At 36.5% G+C, this 17,151-nt stretch overlaps 1 protein-coding gene across 2 annotated transcripts in view; it reads right to left on the bottom strand.

The window, feature by feature from the left end:
• The window catches only part of CSMD3 (CUB and Sushi multiple domains 3), a 1,245,616-nt gene that overhangs the window by 167,393 nt on the left and 1,061,072 nt on the right, over positions 1-17,151 (bottom strand). For both annotated transcript variants that reach the window (XM_078441978.2, XM_078441977.2), the window contains one exon: positions 2,704-2,828. In XM_078441978.2, the coding sequence (XP_078298104.1) occupies positions 2,704-2,828 (125 nt within the window). The remainder of the gene's footprint in view (positions 1-2,703; positions 2,829-17,151) is intronic.

The raw sequence follows: 17,151 nt of genomic DNA on the forward strand, positions 1-17,151 counted from the left end.
AAGAACAGATTAGAGGAGAGTAAGACCCTGGGAAAGGGATGATGACAACCTAACCTTAGGGTAACAATATGGATGGAGAGAAATAGACTTATTTGAAAGATTTGTGAAAGACAGATCCCACAGATTTCATTGTGTAGAGTAGGAAAGGGGGGAAATTATCAAGATTTCTGGCTTGTGCAACCGAATGGATGAGGGGCTCATTCTGAGACAGAGAACACTGAAAGGATACCCATAATGATGAGAAAAAATCACGAAGTCAGTTTTGAACAGGATGGATTTGAAATTCCAGTAAGAAGTTTAGTTGAAATGCCCAGCAGGCAGTTGAATAAATGACATGCAGCTTAGGTGAAAGCACTGGGTTAGATATTTACACTTGAAAACTATCATTTATTCAGTTCTTTTATTTTTTTAAGGTTATTTATTTATTTTGAGACAGAAAGTGTACACACACAAATGGGGGAGGGGCAGAGAGACAGGGAGAGAGAGAATTCCAAGCAGGCTCTGTGCTGTCAGTGCAGAGCCCAACATGGGATTCAGTCTCACAAACTGTGAGATCACGACCTGAGACAAAATGAAGAGTCGGACATTTAACCGACTGAGCCACCTAGGTCCCCCTCAGTTCTTCATTTTAAAAAATGCTTTCTGACGGTCTATTAAGATGCAGGTCCTGGGCACAGCTGGCACAAAATGGCAGCCAAAGACATGGAAGTAGACAAGATGGCAGAGAGCATGGTGTAACATGAGATAAACAAAACCACAGCATCTCTCAAACACTGTATCTGATGGGCTGAGTAGGAAGAGGAGACTGTATTCCTAGGTGTAGAGGCATGAGCCATGGATATAAACAAGAAAACAAAACAAAGTCTAAGAGAGTATTGGTGCCATGAAAACCAAGAAGGAAAAACATGTTTTAAGAGTGAGAGGAGAATGGGCAGAATTAGGATGTTGCTGTCAGAATAAGCAGGATGAGCAACACAATGGATTTAATGATATAGAGTCCTCAGTGATTGCTATGAGTAGCTCAGAGCACTGGATGCTGAAGCCACACTACAGGGCTCAAAAACAAAGGATGAGAACTAGACAGGAAAGGCTGGGGTTTTGATTATTGTAAGATGAGATAGAAATAGACAAGCTGACATCAATATGTGGATGCTCTAGGATAACCTTGATAAACTGACAACTATATGACAAATGTCCTATGAAGGCTCTAAAGGCATCATCTTATTTTCAGATTTTCTATACAACTTGCAACATGGGCAATTCTAAAATCCTTGTTAATTCAGGGCACCTGAGAGGTTCAGTCTGTTAAGCATCTGACTTTGGCTCAGGTCACAACCTTGCTGTTCGTGAGTTTGAGCCCCACGTCTGTCTCTGTGCTGACAGCTCAGAGCCTGGAGCCTGCTCTGGATTCTGTGTCTCCCTCTCTCTCTGCCCCTCCCCCGCTCACACTCTGTCTCTCTAGCTCTCTCAAAATTAAGTAAACATCAAAAAATTTTTTAAAATACTAAAATAAAATCCTTGTTAATTCTACCAGTGATAAGATAGGATTGATTGGTTTTCTCTGAATTTTACAAGTTGGCCATAAAATGATAGTACAGCTAGCCAGAATATAAGCATAGATCTCTTGGTCTTTCCATTTTTAATGCCTTTAAAACACTGAAAATGTATATTTCATGTTTTCTCATTGGCTAACTGACCTAACAGGTATTAGGAGTAATTTTCTGCAAAATTACAAACTCAAAAAGTTGGTTTTTTTAACTAAAAATTATACTTTTATCTATTTTCAGTTTTAATGGAGGATTTCTTGGCCACTTTTCCATAACTGATATATTTCTCAAGTTTCCAAAGGAACACCTTATGACCCAATTGGAGAAGTAATCAAGTTATTTTTATGAAATATAGATTACGTCATATTTTGTGAAGAATAATTACTTTACATGGAGTAGTCAAATATCACCAATTTATGCAAAAACAATCTCCTTGTAATATAGAGTAACTGGTCAAATTTCTCCTCCCGAAAAGTGGTTATGGTTGAGATAATATGGTACATTATGTTACTTGTCTATAGACTAGCATCCCTTTTCTTGCTAACAAGAAAACTGGTTTTGTTCAATTAAATGAGGACTATATACTTCAGAGGAAGCTGAGCCCCATGCTTAACCTAGGTACCTAATGTTGATTTTTTAGGTCAGTGTATAGCATAGGGATGGATAGTCTTGCAGTTTTGGTCAATAGTACAGGACAGAAAGTCTACTGGAAGGATTTCTGAACGTTTTTTAGCCATTGTAAAGATAGATAGATTGAAACGTTCCATCTTGGCTATTGCCATTGCTGTTAGAGCTTTGGTAGCCATCTCAAGTTCATGAGAAAAGAAGCCTAGGAACTAAGCCAACATGCTATGAAGGCAGAGCAGAGAGAGGGAAAAACCTAGGTCAGTAATGATGCAACTGAACCTCCCAAATAAACAACCTCTACCACTAGATTCCATGACATCCGGAACAAACATTTTTCTTATTGCTTAGGCCTTCTTGAATTGATTTTCTGTTACCTGCAGGTGAAAGCAATAAGTACCTTTCTGCTACATTCAACCATGCCAAGGAAAAGGAGTGGCTAAGTCTTTGGAAATAACCTTCATCCCCCTCATCTTTAAAAGGATTAACTTCAAATATACAGGGAAAAGGAGAAAAATTTAAATTTCCTTACTTGAATGCCAGCTCCCTCTGGCACTGTGATCTTCCACACACAATTCAGGTTGTTGTCATAAGGCTCAGGGTAACCAGGAGACAAAATAGTCCCTTTGCGCTTTGTTAAAACTCCACCACAGGGCACTAAAAGTAAAACAATTCAAGAGAGCGAGTTAATTCTAATGCAGAGGATTAAAATAAGAGAAAAGGTCAGAGATAACATCTTAGACAGATACTACAATTGCAAACACAGCCAAATCTTATTATTTCTTAAAACTCATAAGAACAATGAAAATTAAGTCTTCCTTCCTAAAAACTTTTAAAAATGCTTAGACAACATGAATGGATAACCTTTTAATGGCATTAATCTAAAATCATATTACAATAAACTCAATGACAGCATATCATTTTTAGTATATTACTAAAAAGTACATTGGCACATTTGCATTAAAATTAAAATGTAGATAACAGAATTTGTTGAAGAATTATTTTGTATTTGTTACTTTTGTCTTCATGCATCCTTTGAGGAGTAATAGTACTTTTCAGGAGAAATGCGGATGATGATAACATTTGTATAGAGCCTATTGTTTGCCAGAGACTCTCCTAAAGCAATTTACAGATTTTAACTCATTAAAGCCTCTCAACAATCCACTGAGATGCAAATAAATATTCTCCTCATTTTACAGGAAACAGAGTCACTAGTGATTAAATAACTTGTCCAAGATCACAGAGCTGGTAAGAGGAGAAGGTGAGATTTGAACACCAGTAGTTTGGCTCCAGAGTCCATGCTCTTGAGTAGAAAAAAGAGACTTGGTATGGTGCCAGTCTGGTAATTGCTAGTACAGCACTACAAAAATGAGTAAGTACGTAGGTCTGTTCTGAAGTCAATAAAGGCCTCTACCGCTTTTTAAAAGTACTAACCTTAAAGGAAAATTCTCATACCCCTAGTACTGGCAGCTTGGTTTTGGGCATGACCTAACTTACAATTTTAAATATGTGTGATGCTGGACATGTTCCTTAAACTCTCTGAAACTCAGATACCTTGTCTGTGAAATGATAATGCAATGGTTTAAAAAGAGCTTTTGTGAAAAATATACAGATAGGATAATGTATACAAAGAAGCTACCACATTGCTTGGAACACAGCGAGAGGTCAATAAATTGTATGTCATTTTACTATTTCCTTCTACAACTATTGTTATTTCAGATACCACTGGCACTATGGTCCTCGGGTATTCGTTGTAGTCTGGTTATAGTCATAAGGTATCAGGATATGTCTTTCATAATATTTTTTAAGTTAATAAGTTTTCTGCCACTTCTTAATGCAAAAGCTTAATGCAAAAACCAAGGGCAATTGCCCAAAGGAGCTACAAACATTTTTAATAGTGTAAACACGTATCTTTAAAGAAAGTCATTTTGTTGTATTTTCCTATAAATTTGTGTTAACGGGTTAAATATTAATTCAGGTTAAGTTGGTCAGAAAAAAATTTAGCTCCTTTAAATTTTTTTTTTTTAACGTTTTTATTTGTTTTTGAGACAGAGAGAGACAGAGCATGAATGGGGGAGGGTCAGAGAGAGGGAGACACAGAATCTGAAACATGCTCCGGGCTCTGAGCTGTCAGCCCAGGGGCCCGATGCGGGGCTCGAACTCACGGACCGCGAGATCGTGACCTGAGCCGAAGTCGGCGCTCAACCAACTGAGCCACCCAGGCGCCCCAAATTTAGCTCCTTTATAAAGAAAATCAACAGTTTTAGATAACTTGAGAATTAATGTGCCAGGAGTGGAAGAAGAATTCTAGAATAGAGCTTCACCCCAAAAAGATTATAAATAAGTGATTGATGAAGTGCTGATTCTGAGTTGAAAGCAAATGTAGATGCCCTTCCTCTCCATGGTCACTGTCCTATCTCACTTGCACGTTTTTCTAGTTGCTACATTAATCATATCAATGGACCTCCATTGATATGGGTGTATTATCCATGTACTTTGTCTCCATATTATTGCTAAAATGACCTTTTTAAAATTAAAATTTGCTCATCTTATTTCCCTGATGAAAGTCCTTCAAAAATCTCCCCATTTCCTTCATTCCACAGATAAATACAGTTAATTTTTTAATCTCTAACTACATCTCCAGGCTTGTATGTACCCATGATTTCCCAATATTTCACCATCCCAAACCCTCTTCCCAGTTCAGGCTACTAAACTGATATACTCTCTTAATGCTGTGAGTTGCTACATCCTTCTCCCCCATAGCTAACACTACCATCCATGGTCATTTAATGCTGATAGTACCTCTTGACCTCTTTGCTGACTCCCTTATCTGTTAAGTGTCCCATAGTTTTCTATAGCACCAAGTTCTTTCCTATGCAGTTCTATCACAGATAGCTTGTATTATGTTTTCATATTCTTTTTATACATTAGTCTCTTCTAATAGACTGAAGTCTGCGAAGAGGAAGCAATCAACTTTTTGTCTGGTACTCTGCTCCCTGTGGTGCCAAGATTCTAACTCATCTACCCGTTGCATTCTGAGGTTTCCTTCTCTGCTGCTATAGTGATAAGTCCTCTTTTCCTTACTTTCCAGTCTGTCCTCCATTCATTTCATCAGGGTTTTGTCTTTATTGGAATGACTATGTCAAAGTCACCATAATAGTCTTGTTGCAATGTGATATTCAATTCTTAATTTGCATTTTACTCAACCTATGAATAATTGTCTCCTCTTGTTAATCACTTTGTCCACTTTGAGCCTTTCTTTGCTTAGCCATCCAGACACCACACTGTCTTGCTTTTCTCTATGCCACTGGTTATACTCATAATCTTCCTTCCTCCCTCCCTCCCTCCCTTCCTTCCTTCCTTTTCTTTCTCTCCTAGTATTGGTGGTATAGTGGTGAGCATAGCTGCCTTCTTTACTTTCTCTTTTCTTTCTTTCTTTCTTTCTTTCTTTCCTTCTTTCTTGCCTTTCTCTTAGTATCTCATCCTCTTTCTCTGATCCTTTAAATGTTGTAACATTCTGTGACCCATGCCATCTTCTCTTTTCTAACCATCACCCCTCTATAAGGGCATCTATTTCCATGTCATTGATACAGTATGACTACAAAATATTTATCTCTAATTCTGACTGTGGCTCAGAATCCTGAAATAATATGCCTAATAAGCATCTCAAAACTACTATGTCTAGGGGCACCTGGGTGGCTCAGATGGTGAAGCATCTGACTTTGGCTCAGGTCTTGATCTCACCATTCATGAGTTTGACCCCTGCATCAGGCTCTGTGCTGACAGCTCAGACCCTGGAGCCTGCTTCAGATTCTGTGTCTCTCTGCCCCTCTCCCATTCATGCTCTGTCTCTCTGTCTCTCAAAAAATAAATAAATATTAAAAAAAAAATTTTTAAACCAATATGTCTAAAACAATACTTTTTAAAATTTCCTCCGTCTATACCATTCTCCACCTCAGTAAATGTCACTACCATTCACCTAGTTCTGGGCCAAAACTGTAGGACTCATTCATCTTAATTTCTCTTTCTTATATTCAAGTTCACAATTACATCTACATCCGATCTATCAGTAAACTTTCTCGGCTCCATTTAAAAAATGTACCATGAGGCTTACCAGTTCTCATCATGGACCATGACCTTCCTATTGAAATTACCATTACTTTTCCTATCCACTATTACACTAGCCTTCTATTCAGTCTTTTTTCTTCAAGCCCACCTGCTGGAAGCCCAAGCTACCCAGCCTGAGTGGCAAGGCCCTGGCTGTGGACGGATTGGTGACTGCAGGGCGGCCTGCCAACAGTGAAGCTTCTTGTACTCCCGCTTTTAGGTAATTTGGCCTTAAAAGTACCCGGGGTATTGTCTGTTGGGGAATTGCCCTCGGCAGGCCCCCTGGGAAAAGAACCATTAGGGAAGAAAATAAGGTTCCACAAGGAATTGTGCAGTCTTAAGTTTAGCCCTTGCCATCCCCTAAGGAGACTCCTCTACTTACAGGAAGGATAGCCTCATACCTTTGCCAGCAAAGAGGGCCTGTATAGGAGAGACAAATGGATTTGAAAGCCCCACTCCAGAAACTAAGGAGTGTATCTCTGGGCACAGGTGACTTCAACCCCTAGGCCCACCTGGCCCCCCAGAGGCATTCCAGATGATAACTGAACCTAGTCGGTTAAGCTACAGAATGGTTCGTTGGCTCCTAGGTGCATTGTCTCTCTGAGAATGTATGAGGCATGGGTTTCTAAGGCCTTTTCAGCCCCTTTCTGGCACCTCGGACTGAGGCAAACACATTGTTCTTTTGGCCTCATGTGGTTAGGAGGTCATGTCCCCGTAACTGTTCCACTTAAGGTGTTGAGAAGTGGAAGGCCTTTCACGAGAACAGCAAAGTAAATGCTTTGCAGATTATAGATAAACGCAGATGCATAATGGAATAATGTAAGAAATTAATCTATAATCAAAGGGTATGCGGGAAAGTTAGGGGAAAACCACCATGTTATTTCTTAAAGGTCGTTTATACATAAGAACATTTTCAAAATTAGATAATGTTAGAAAAACATAGATGACGTAAGCTACAAGGAAATCACTAGCATATATAATGCCACGTTTGCTACAATAAATCGGCCAGTTCAACACACTGCTGTTGTCTGTGTCCATTTTTATTTTAGTTTTTTACTTTAGCTTTTTATTGTAGTTTTCTGTTTTTATTTTTATTTTTGTTTTATTTTCACTTTTTCGCTGACGCCGTTCATCCTTCGGGACCCCCTGGACCTGCTGGAGCTGGACTCCGGCACCCACCCCTCTTTACTTAGCCGCAGTGATTTTTTAGAAACTAAGACCGCCTCATTCCCTAGCTCAATGAATTCCCTCTCTGCTTTGAGAAATGTCAAACTCCCCACAGCCTTTGAGGCTCTGTATGACTTGGCCTCTGCTTTGCCTCCACAAGACTCTTCTTCTGGCATGCTTGCCATCATTCACGCTGGTCCAGGCACCTGGGATTCTCACTGTGGCTTGAACAGGTCAAGATCTGTTCCTGCCTCACAGTCTATATAGTTGTTTACCACCCAGACTTGTATAACCCCACTCCATTCATCTCGTTTGGATATAAGACAGCAGCATGCCCTGGATGTTTTCTTCTGACCTCCAGCCCTTTCCTTACTTTTCCCCATGGTACTTAGCGCTGTCTGAAAGAAGAGAATGCATTCACTGATGTGTTGCTCTAGCACCCTCCACTAAAATGTAAACTCCACTCTCATCTTCTTATTCAAAGTGAGAATAGAGACTGACAATTAGTAAGCACTGACTACATGCTCCTTGAATAAACTGTTGATTGGCTGGTTGTATATCTGTGTATATACTGCGGTTACAGGTCCCTCTTTGCCATTCCTGCATTATTCCTTTCTCTCAGTATTTCCCTAAATAAGTCACATATAGCGATATAAATTTTCATATAATAATATAAAAAATACTATGAAAATATCCCCAGATATGCATTACTACATATTTTACTACATATTTTATAAAGTTTCAATTCCCACATATATTACTTAACCTAACATTTGTTTTCTATTTTAAAAAGATACACAATGGAATACTACGTGGCAATGAGAAAGAATGAAATATGGCCTTTTGTAGCAACATGGATGGAACTGGAGAGTGTTATGCTAAGTGAAATAAGCCATACAGAGAAAGACAGATACCATATGGTTTCGCTCTTATGTGGATCCTGAGAAACTTAACAGAAACCCATGGGGGAGGGGAAGGAAAAAAAAGAAAAAAGAGGTTAGAGCTGAAGAGAGCCAAAGCATAAGAGACTCTTAAAAACTGAGAACAAACTGAGGGTTGATGTGGGGTAGGAGGGAGGGGAGGGTGGGTGATGGGTATTGAGGAGGGCACCTTTTGGGATGAGCACTGGGTGTTGTATGGAAACCAATTTGACAATAAACTTCATATATTGAAAAAAAAAAAGATATACTATAAATTTCCCTACGGATTAGTATTATACACTATAACGTGGATTAAAACAGGTTTCAGACAAGCATCCTGGGTTCTGCTTTTATCCTTATCCTGGTTTCACTTCTAAACCATAGAGGTTTAACTCTCTATAAAAGATAAATACTAATCTTATCTACCTCCTGGTGTTGCTATCAGCATCACAAAAATTAAAAAAGAAAATGCTTAGGGGCTCCTGGGTGGCTCAGTCAGGTGGTCTGTCCAACACTTGATTTTGGCTCAATCATAAATAATCTCTTGGTTTGTGAGTTGAGCCCCACACGGGGCTCTGTGATTCTTTCTCCCTCTTTCTCTCTGCCCCTTCCCTGAGCTCTCGCTCAATAAGTAAATAAATAAATAAATGAATGAATAAATATTTAAAAATGCTTTATAGTGCTTCTTAAAATGCTAATTACTATTTATTACTATTTTGAATAACTGCTTCAGGGATGAATGGATGGATGAATAAATGAATCAGTGACTGTGGTTTCAGATCCTGTATTTATTTCCTCATCAATTTCTCTCCTGCTCCAAGAAAAGACAATATAAACAGGTGTTGCCATGGAGCTAATACAAGTAAAAGTAGTTTTTTTCTGGGTTTCTAAAGGTCTTCAGGGGAAAAAAAAAAAAAAAAAAAAAACCAGCAGATAAAGGTGATGGGATAAGCAGCTAATTAAAGATTTTTTGCCCAAGGGCAGTACATGGCGGGTTCAGGGGCTTTTCAAGAGACCTCCCACTAACAAAAGTACTTATGCCTAAAGCCATATATTGTTAAAGCTATTAGTGGCTGCAGGGGGTTATTTGAATCACAGTCTCAGAGGGAGGAGAGGTTGGATTTTCAGGAGAATGATTAATTTTAAGAAATTGGAAGTATAACAAGGTCATATTTGGAAGATAAAAACTCAGTCTTCAGCATATTTTTAGTTTTACATTTATTCCAAGGCTCATGTTCTTATCAAAATATGATTGTAGTTTATTATAATTTGCCTAAGGATGACTTGATGTGACAGATTTGTGTAAGATTACTAAATATCCTTTATATAGTGGTTATTTAAATTTGTGGACTCTCTACCTTAGTATTTGACCATGTTAACTATAAGCACAATTCACATATCATGACTAATGGGGCTGCTTTCCAATCAACAGTTTAATTTCAGTATGTCGGTTTTTGCAAAATTACTGAACATTTTATTGTGTTTTACTACAACAAAAAAAATGAAGTGTTGATAACAATAGTAAGAACAGTGAAACTGAAATAATACAGTTGACATGAAAATCATTAGGAATGTAGAAAGCTGCTTTCTTTTGGTTCAAATGGATGCTCAATTGGCTTAACCTGTTAACAGAGCATTCATTTGAACAGTAGAGAAAATACAATCACCAAATCCTGTAAGTAGACTGTCGAAGATTATATTTAAACTGTAGAGTATAGAGAATTTGTTCTCCCCCAGAATAAAATTACCCATATAATATGTAAATGTATTGTTTGTGTTTTACCTATGTCTCTTTCCTAATTATCCAGAAAGATAGTTAGAAGAGTTTTAAACTTCCCGTGGCTTGTAAAATCTAAGCAAGCAAAGTGAGCCAGAGCATCACCATCTGGTAAAAGTCTGAAATTAAAAATACATGGGCCCTGGACTTGGGAAATGGACGGGTTGTTTGACCTCTGCAAGGATTCAGAAAATTATCACAGTTAATTGTTAAAACTCATTCATCGAGCAAATGTTTAGTGAACACCTATTATGTGCCAAACGTTTCTTGAACACCTATTGGGTCTTCTTTTGGTGGAACATAAAAACAATATATTGTCAGGGGAGAGAAGGGCAAAAAAGATTATAAAACTAAAAACAAAACAAAACAAAACAAAACAAAACAAAAAACAAATAAAGAAAACCCCAAACTACATATAATAGATGGGCAGTTGCCATTAAAGAAAAGCAGGATAAAGATATAGAATAAATGGAGAATGGTGGCAGAAAATTATTTAAGATAGGCTGTCTGAGGAAGATTATCAGGTTGAATGAAATGGTGTAGTAAGCCTAAAAACTACCTTGGGGATATATGTTCCAGGCAGAAAAAATAGAAAGTTCAAAGGCATTGAGGCAGTTAATATTTTATCTATGAAGAAATATTGAAAATGAGCTAAAATTAAAAATAATACTTTGATATTAACCTAAGAAACTGTGTGTTTGGCTCTCGTATTTGAGTATTTAAGATGTCAAAACTTTCCTTTTATTAATACTTATGAAATAATTATTTGTATTCAGAACATTTTTGAAGCTAAAAATATTTACAGTTAAAAATAGAAATACAAGTGGGATGCTTGGGTAGCTCAGTCTGTTGAGCTTCCAACTCAATTTCCGCTCAGGTCATGACCTCACGGTTCATGAGTTCCAGCCCCATGTTGGGTTCTGTGCTGACAATGTGGATCCTGTTTAGAATTCTCTCTCTCCTCCTCTCTGCTCCTCTTCTGCTCACACTCTCTCTAGATCTCTCAAAATAAATAAATAAGCATTTTTTAAAAGTAAAAAAAAAAGAAAAGAAATACAAGTATATTTTCATTTATGTACAGGTTAGCAGTTGGACCAAATGGTAGAACCTAAACTGAGTTATCATCTGAGTGTCATTATGAATCAGCGCCTCTCCATTTCTAGTCTCACACAGATGCCATATGCCCTTCAGTTATATATTCAGTTTTCTGGATTTCACTTGTTCTACAGGCTGTGCATTATTTCTCCAATGGCATAGGTGATACATCCTTTTCATGTGAACTTAGCAGAAAACAAGTTGTCTTATTCAATTTTCCATCACTAGGTATACACTTTCAAACCAATTCAAGATGAAAAGTAGTCTGTTCTCTGTTCAGACTCTCCATACACAGAGTGACAGGTTTCTCAAAAAGGCCAGGGAACCCCCTACAGATAGGTGGACTTCTGACAGAGAGACTGTAATGGCTCCTAACTACTTCAGCTTTTGCTCTCAAAGTATAAAGTGAGGCTGAATTCAGACAGGTTGGGGACAGTTTACTAACATTTACCCCTGAAGCTGAATGTCAACCATGGACTAGGGTCTGGTCTGAAAGTCTTTTATAGGCTTTAGTGCCTGGTAGGACTGCTTGTCCTTGCTGAAATGACCACAGTGGAATAGCAACATCCTCCTTCCATTTACGTGGATTTTTGTTTCTGATGGCAAAAACACTGGGATTAACCACCTGATTTATACATGTGGCATATGAAAAAGCTTTGTAATACTCCTGAAACTCAATATTGCACTATATGTTAACGGAATGGAATTTAACTAAAAACTCAAAACAAACAAACAAAATACACTAACATCTTCTTTCATTAAGATAAAAAAAAGCTTTGTAATAATCATATAGAATAGGGATTTTCTTCTGTTTTGTTTATTTATTTATGTATTTATTTATTTAATTTTTTTAATGTTCATTTATTTTTGAGAGTGAGAGAGTATGTGAGCAGGAGAGGGGCAGAGAGAGGGGGAGACACAGAATCTGAAGCAAGCTCCAGGCTCTGAGCTACCAGCACACAGCTGGGCGCAAGGCTTGAACTCATGAACTGTGAGATCATGACCTGAGCTGAAGTCCGACACTTAACCAAATGAGCCACCCAGGCACCCCAGGTTTTTTCTGTTTTAAACAAAAATGATTTATGTTTAGGGTTTAGAGTTCTTATTCTCTGTATCCTACTTTATATTATTTTTCTCTCATTTCCCTTTCTTATTCCTAAAATCTTCTTTCATTTTTCTTGTTTTACTCCTGTTTTTAATGTTTATTTATTTTTGAGAGAGAAAGCACACAAGCGGGGGAGAGGCAGAGTGGGAGAGAGGGGGGCAGAGGATCCAAAGCAGGCTCTGTGCTGACAGCAGAGAGCCCAATGTGGGGCTCAAACTCACGAACTGCAAGATCATGACTAGAGACAAAGTTGGAAGCTTAACCAACTGAGTCACCAAGGCACCCCTTGTTTTACTCATTTTTTAATGTCTTTTTATAGTTTTATTCTTCTAACCCTGTCTCACTTTCATAAATTTCTTCGGATAATGAAGTTTTTTTTTTTTTACTTTCCAAAATCAGAAGAAAAGTCTGAATGCAAATCTTGGTTAAATATGTATGCTCAAGGACAATTAGAATTGTAGTAATCGCTGTTTAACTTTTAACTTTATTTTAATTTTATACCCCTGCAAACAATGAGAACAAACCAAATCATGAACATACGCCTATTGTTTAAAGTCTCTTTCTTTTCAACCATTTGTCCTTAAATGTGCCAGTTGGTGGAAAGAAATTTCAATCTCCCCCAAAAACAGATTTTAATAAATAATAACTATTATACCCCAAGAAAATTGCCATTATATTTCATCCAATGTCTTTCTTAAAAATGTTAAGTGCAAAAAAATATGTTGTATTCAGGGACTGTAAGTTAATAGAATTGGAAAGGATGATAAGGGTCCATATTTTTAGCTTTTTAAAAAAAGATGCCAACATCTTCTGTGAAAGATAATTTTAACATTTTATTAACTTTAAAGGGCTATTGAAACAACATATCAACAAATTAAAAGCAAAGATATTAAGCCTTTTGTCATCACTGAATGTAAATTCTATATTCTAGAACCAATATCTTCAGAATTAAAGTCTTCTCTCTTGATTCTATAATGGAAGATTTAGCAACAACAAAAAACAACTTAGTCATTCAGTACTTACCAGGTTCCAAGAACTATGCCAAATCATTTAATAATCACAATAAACCTATGAGGAAATCCTCTTAGTTTCCTGCTTCATCTATATGGCAGTTGAGAACCAGAAAGTTTGTAAAATTCCCAGGGTCATATAGTAACTCACCACATCTCAGTGCTGAGGTCACAGCAGAAGACTTTACCCAAGACTTAATTAACTCTTATGCTAAACTACAGTTTGGAGCTATGCAGGATTTTATTCAGTTTTACATGACTCTTTATGACTTTTCCCCATTAATGAGGACATTAGTGTGATAAATATACAAATAGGATCTTTAAGAGGTAATTTATAGATTTACACTTCAGTACTTTGCATATGTAGGTTTTCCCAACACTCAAACTAGAGGAAGAGATGGATTTTTTTTGAATGATATTTAAAGATTAATGAGCTAGTTTATGAGTTTCCAGATGTCATTATATCACTCTAGTTTTATAATAGATGATTCTCTTCAAGGAGTTTTCATCATGTATATGAAACTAAAGAAGACAGCTACTTACCTAGCTGTCTTCTATTATATGGTATTGATATTTTCTATTGATACATAAATAAACTAAAAGTGACACCAATTATATAAAAAAATACTGGGAAAAGTGAGATAGAAATAACGACTGATTTTCTATATGTATAGAGAAATATTTAAAAATCCATCGTGAGGCTGAAGAGATTTATTATTATCATGTGTCTGTCTTCAATTATTAAACTGATTTAAAGCAATGTAATTTCCGATTTATGCATACTGCATGACTAATTTTAGTATAGACATAGAGGAACATTTCTCTCAGCTCATGGTCCTTTAATTTAGGATAATTTATTTATTACTATTTTATAAGAGTATGAAGTCGACGTATATTGTGGCTCAAAAGGAGAAACATTATCTGTTTTGTCTTTATGAGAGCATAAAAGTACAGAAAGGGGAAAATCTGTTAGTACCATTAACACAAGCTCCATGCTAGATAAAAGGAGGAGGAATATTAACTCCAAATGAGTTGTTTTCCTGTACCATTGATTTTCAAAAACATATTTCAATAGGGTAAGAAATCTCACATTATAAATAAAATGTAGATATCACATTAGGAAAGCTTAGCTTATAAATCAAAACCTATAGAGAAGCAGTCTTCTGTCATTTAGGTTGACGTTTAGAGTCAGAGAAACTGAGTTTCTGCCTCTACTCCACCACTTACTATATGTTCTGTCAGTTTAAAAATAACTACTTTAGGGGGAGAGCCTGGGTGGCTCAGTCAGTTAAGCATTGATTCTTGGTTTTGGCTCAGGTCATGATCTCACAGTTCCATAGGATCGGGCTCAGTGCTCACAGCACAGAGCCTGCTTCGTATTTTCTCTCTCCCACTCTCTCTGCCCCCTCCCTGTCCCGTGCTCTTTCTCTCTCTCTCTCAAAATAAATATAAAAAAAATAAATAAAAATAACTTTCACCTAAGACTCAGTTTATTCAATCATAAATTCTGAAAGTAACTTTTCAATTGGTTTGCTGTGAGGATTAAATTGAATATGTATTTAAACTACTCAGTATGAAACCTGGCAAATAAAAAGCATTAAGAAATTGGTAATCATATCAGCAAATGGCACTGTGAAAACTGGACAGCAACATGCAGAAGTATGAAACTGGACCACTTTCTTATACCATACACAAAAATAAATTCAAAATGGATGAAAGACCTAAATGTGAGACAGGAAACCATCAAAATCCTATAGGAGAAAACAGGCAGCAAGCTCTTTGATCTCAGCTGCAGCTATTTCTTACTTGACATGTTTCTGGGGGCAACGGAAATAAAAAGCAAACATGAACTATTGGGACCTCATCAAGATAAAAAGCTTCTGCACTGCAAAGGAAACAGTCAACAAAACTAAAAGGCAACCGATGGAATGGGAGAAGATATTTCCAAATGACATATTGATAAAAGGGTTACTATCCAAAATCTATAAAGAACTTACCAAACTCACCACCTAAAAAACAAATAATCCAATGAAGAAATGGGTAGAAGACATGAATAGACATTTTTCCAAAGAAGACATCCAGATGGCCAACAGGCACATGACAAGATGCTCAATATCACTCATCATCAGGGAAATACAAATCAAAACCACAATGACTTACCACCTCACATGGGTCTGAATGGCTAACACTAACAACTCAGAAAAGAACAGATGTTGGTGAGGATGCTGGGAAAGAGGAACACTTTTGCATTCATGGTGGGAATGCAAACTGGTACAGCCACTCTGGAAAACAGTATGGAGGTTCCTCCAAAAATTAAAAATAGAACCACCCTGTGACCCAGCAATTGCACTATGAAGTATTCATCCAAAGGATACAAAAATGCTGATTTGACGAGGGCACAAGTACCGTAACTTTTATGGCAGTGCTATCAACAATAGTCAAATTATTGAAGAAGCCCAAATGCCCATCGACTGATGAATGGATAAAGAAGATGTGGTATATATACACAATGGAATACTATTCGGGAATGAAAAAGAATTAAATGTTGCCATTTACAACAACGTGGATAGAACTGGAGGGTATAATGTCAAGGTAAATAAGTCAGGCAGAGAAAGACAGATATCATATGATTTCACTTATATGTGGAATTTGAGACATATAACAGATGAACATAGGGGAAGGGAATGAAAAATAACATAAAACAAAGGTGGAGGCAAACCATAAGAGATTCGTAAATACAGAGAACAAACTGAAGGTTGCTGGAGGGGAAGTGGGTAAGGGGAATGGGTTAAATGGGTGACGGGCATTAAGGAGGGCACTTTTTGGGATGAACACTGGGTGTCACATGTAAGAGATGAATCACTGGGTTAACTAACCTGAACTAAAAAATAAAATAAAATAAAATAAAATAAAATAAAATAAAATAAAAAATAAATAAAACTAGATACATGTAATTTCATTTTCAGGTATCATAAGATACGTTATTAAAATATATTTTACATATTTATAAGTGTATATGTGTTATATGCATGTTATATGTGTGCATATACACTCTCGTCACATTCTGTGAACAATTGGAACTGAGATTATTAAAATAAAAACAAAATTGTGCTTATCTCTTATTTTTAAAAAACTGTCCCTCTTACTTTCTAGATCCAGTGAAGAAATGGGTAGAAGACATGAATAGACATTTTTCCAATGCCAATAAAACTTTAACAAGAAAGAATTCAACTCATGAGAACTATTTCTTAACTTGTGATTATGTATTACCATCCTTCATTTAATGTAATACTATGTAACCAAAGAAAATAATTTCCAGATATGCTCTTGGGACAGAGAATAAATAAACTTTGTAACTTACTTTTTCATATCTATGGAATGCTATAAGAACCAAAAGTCATTGTAATGATCCTAAAATAGCATAAAATTCTAACTGTTTTATGGCTTAGAGAATATTTTAATATGTTTCGTATAACATGGTTAAGAGCCCATTAAGTTAGAAAGTGTATATTCTGTTTACCAATTTATTTTAGATACAGTATACAATAACAATACAAACAATAAAGTTTGAAACATTAAGATCTGGCTAACCTTAATGTATTCTACTCATTCAAAGTATTACCACTTAGACTTGTGAGAGACTGAAAAAATCTCTTATATTTTTTACACATATTTACAACTAATAAATAAAAGATAAAAAACAGACTTATTTTCTAATGCATATTTTGTAATTCTTTTGATGCCAAAGTAGAATATGGCCAAAGAAATCAGCTTCTGAGATCTTTAAATGATACGTAAA

Source organism: Panthera onca, chromosome F2 (assembly GCF_046562875.1).
Source record: "Panthera onca isolate mPanOnc1 chromosome F2, mPanOnc1 haplotype 2, whole genome shotgun sequence".
Taxonomy (NCBI): Eukaryota; Metazoa; Chordata; class Mammalia; order Carnivora; family Felidae; genus Panthera; species Panthera onca.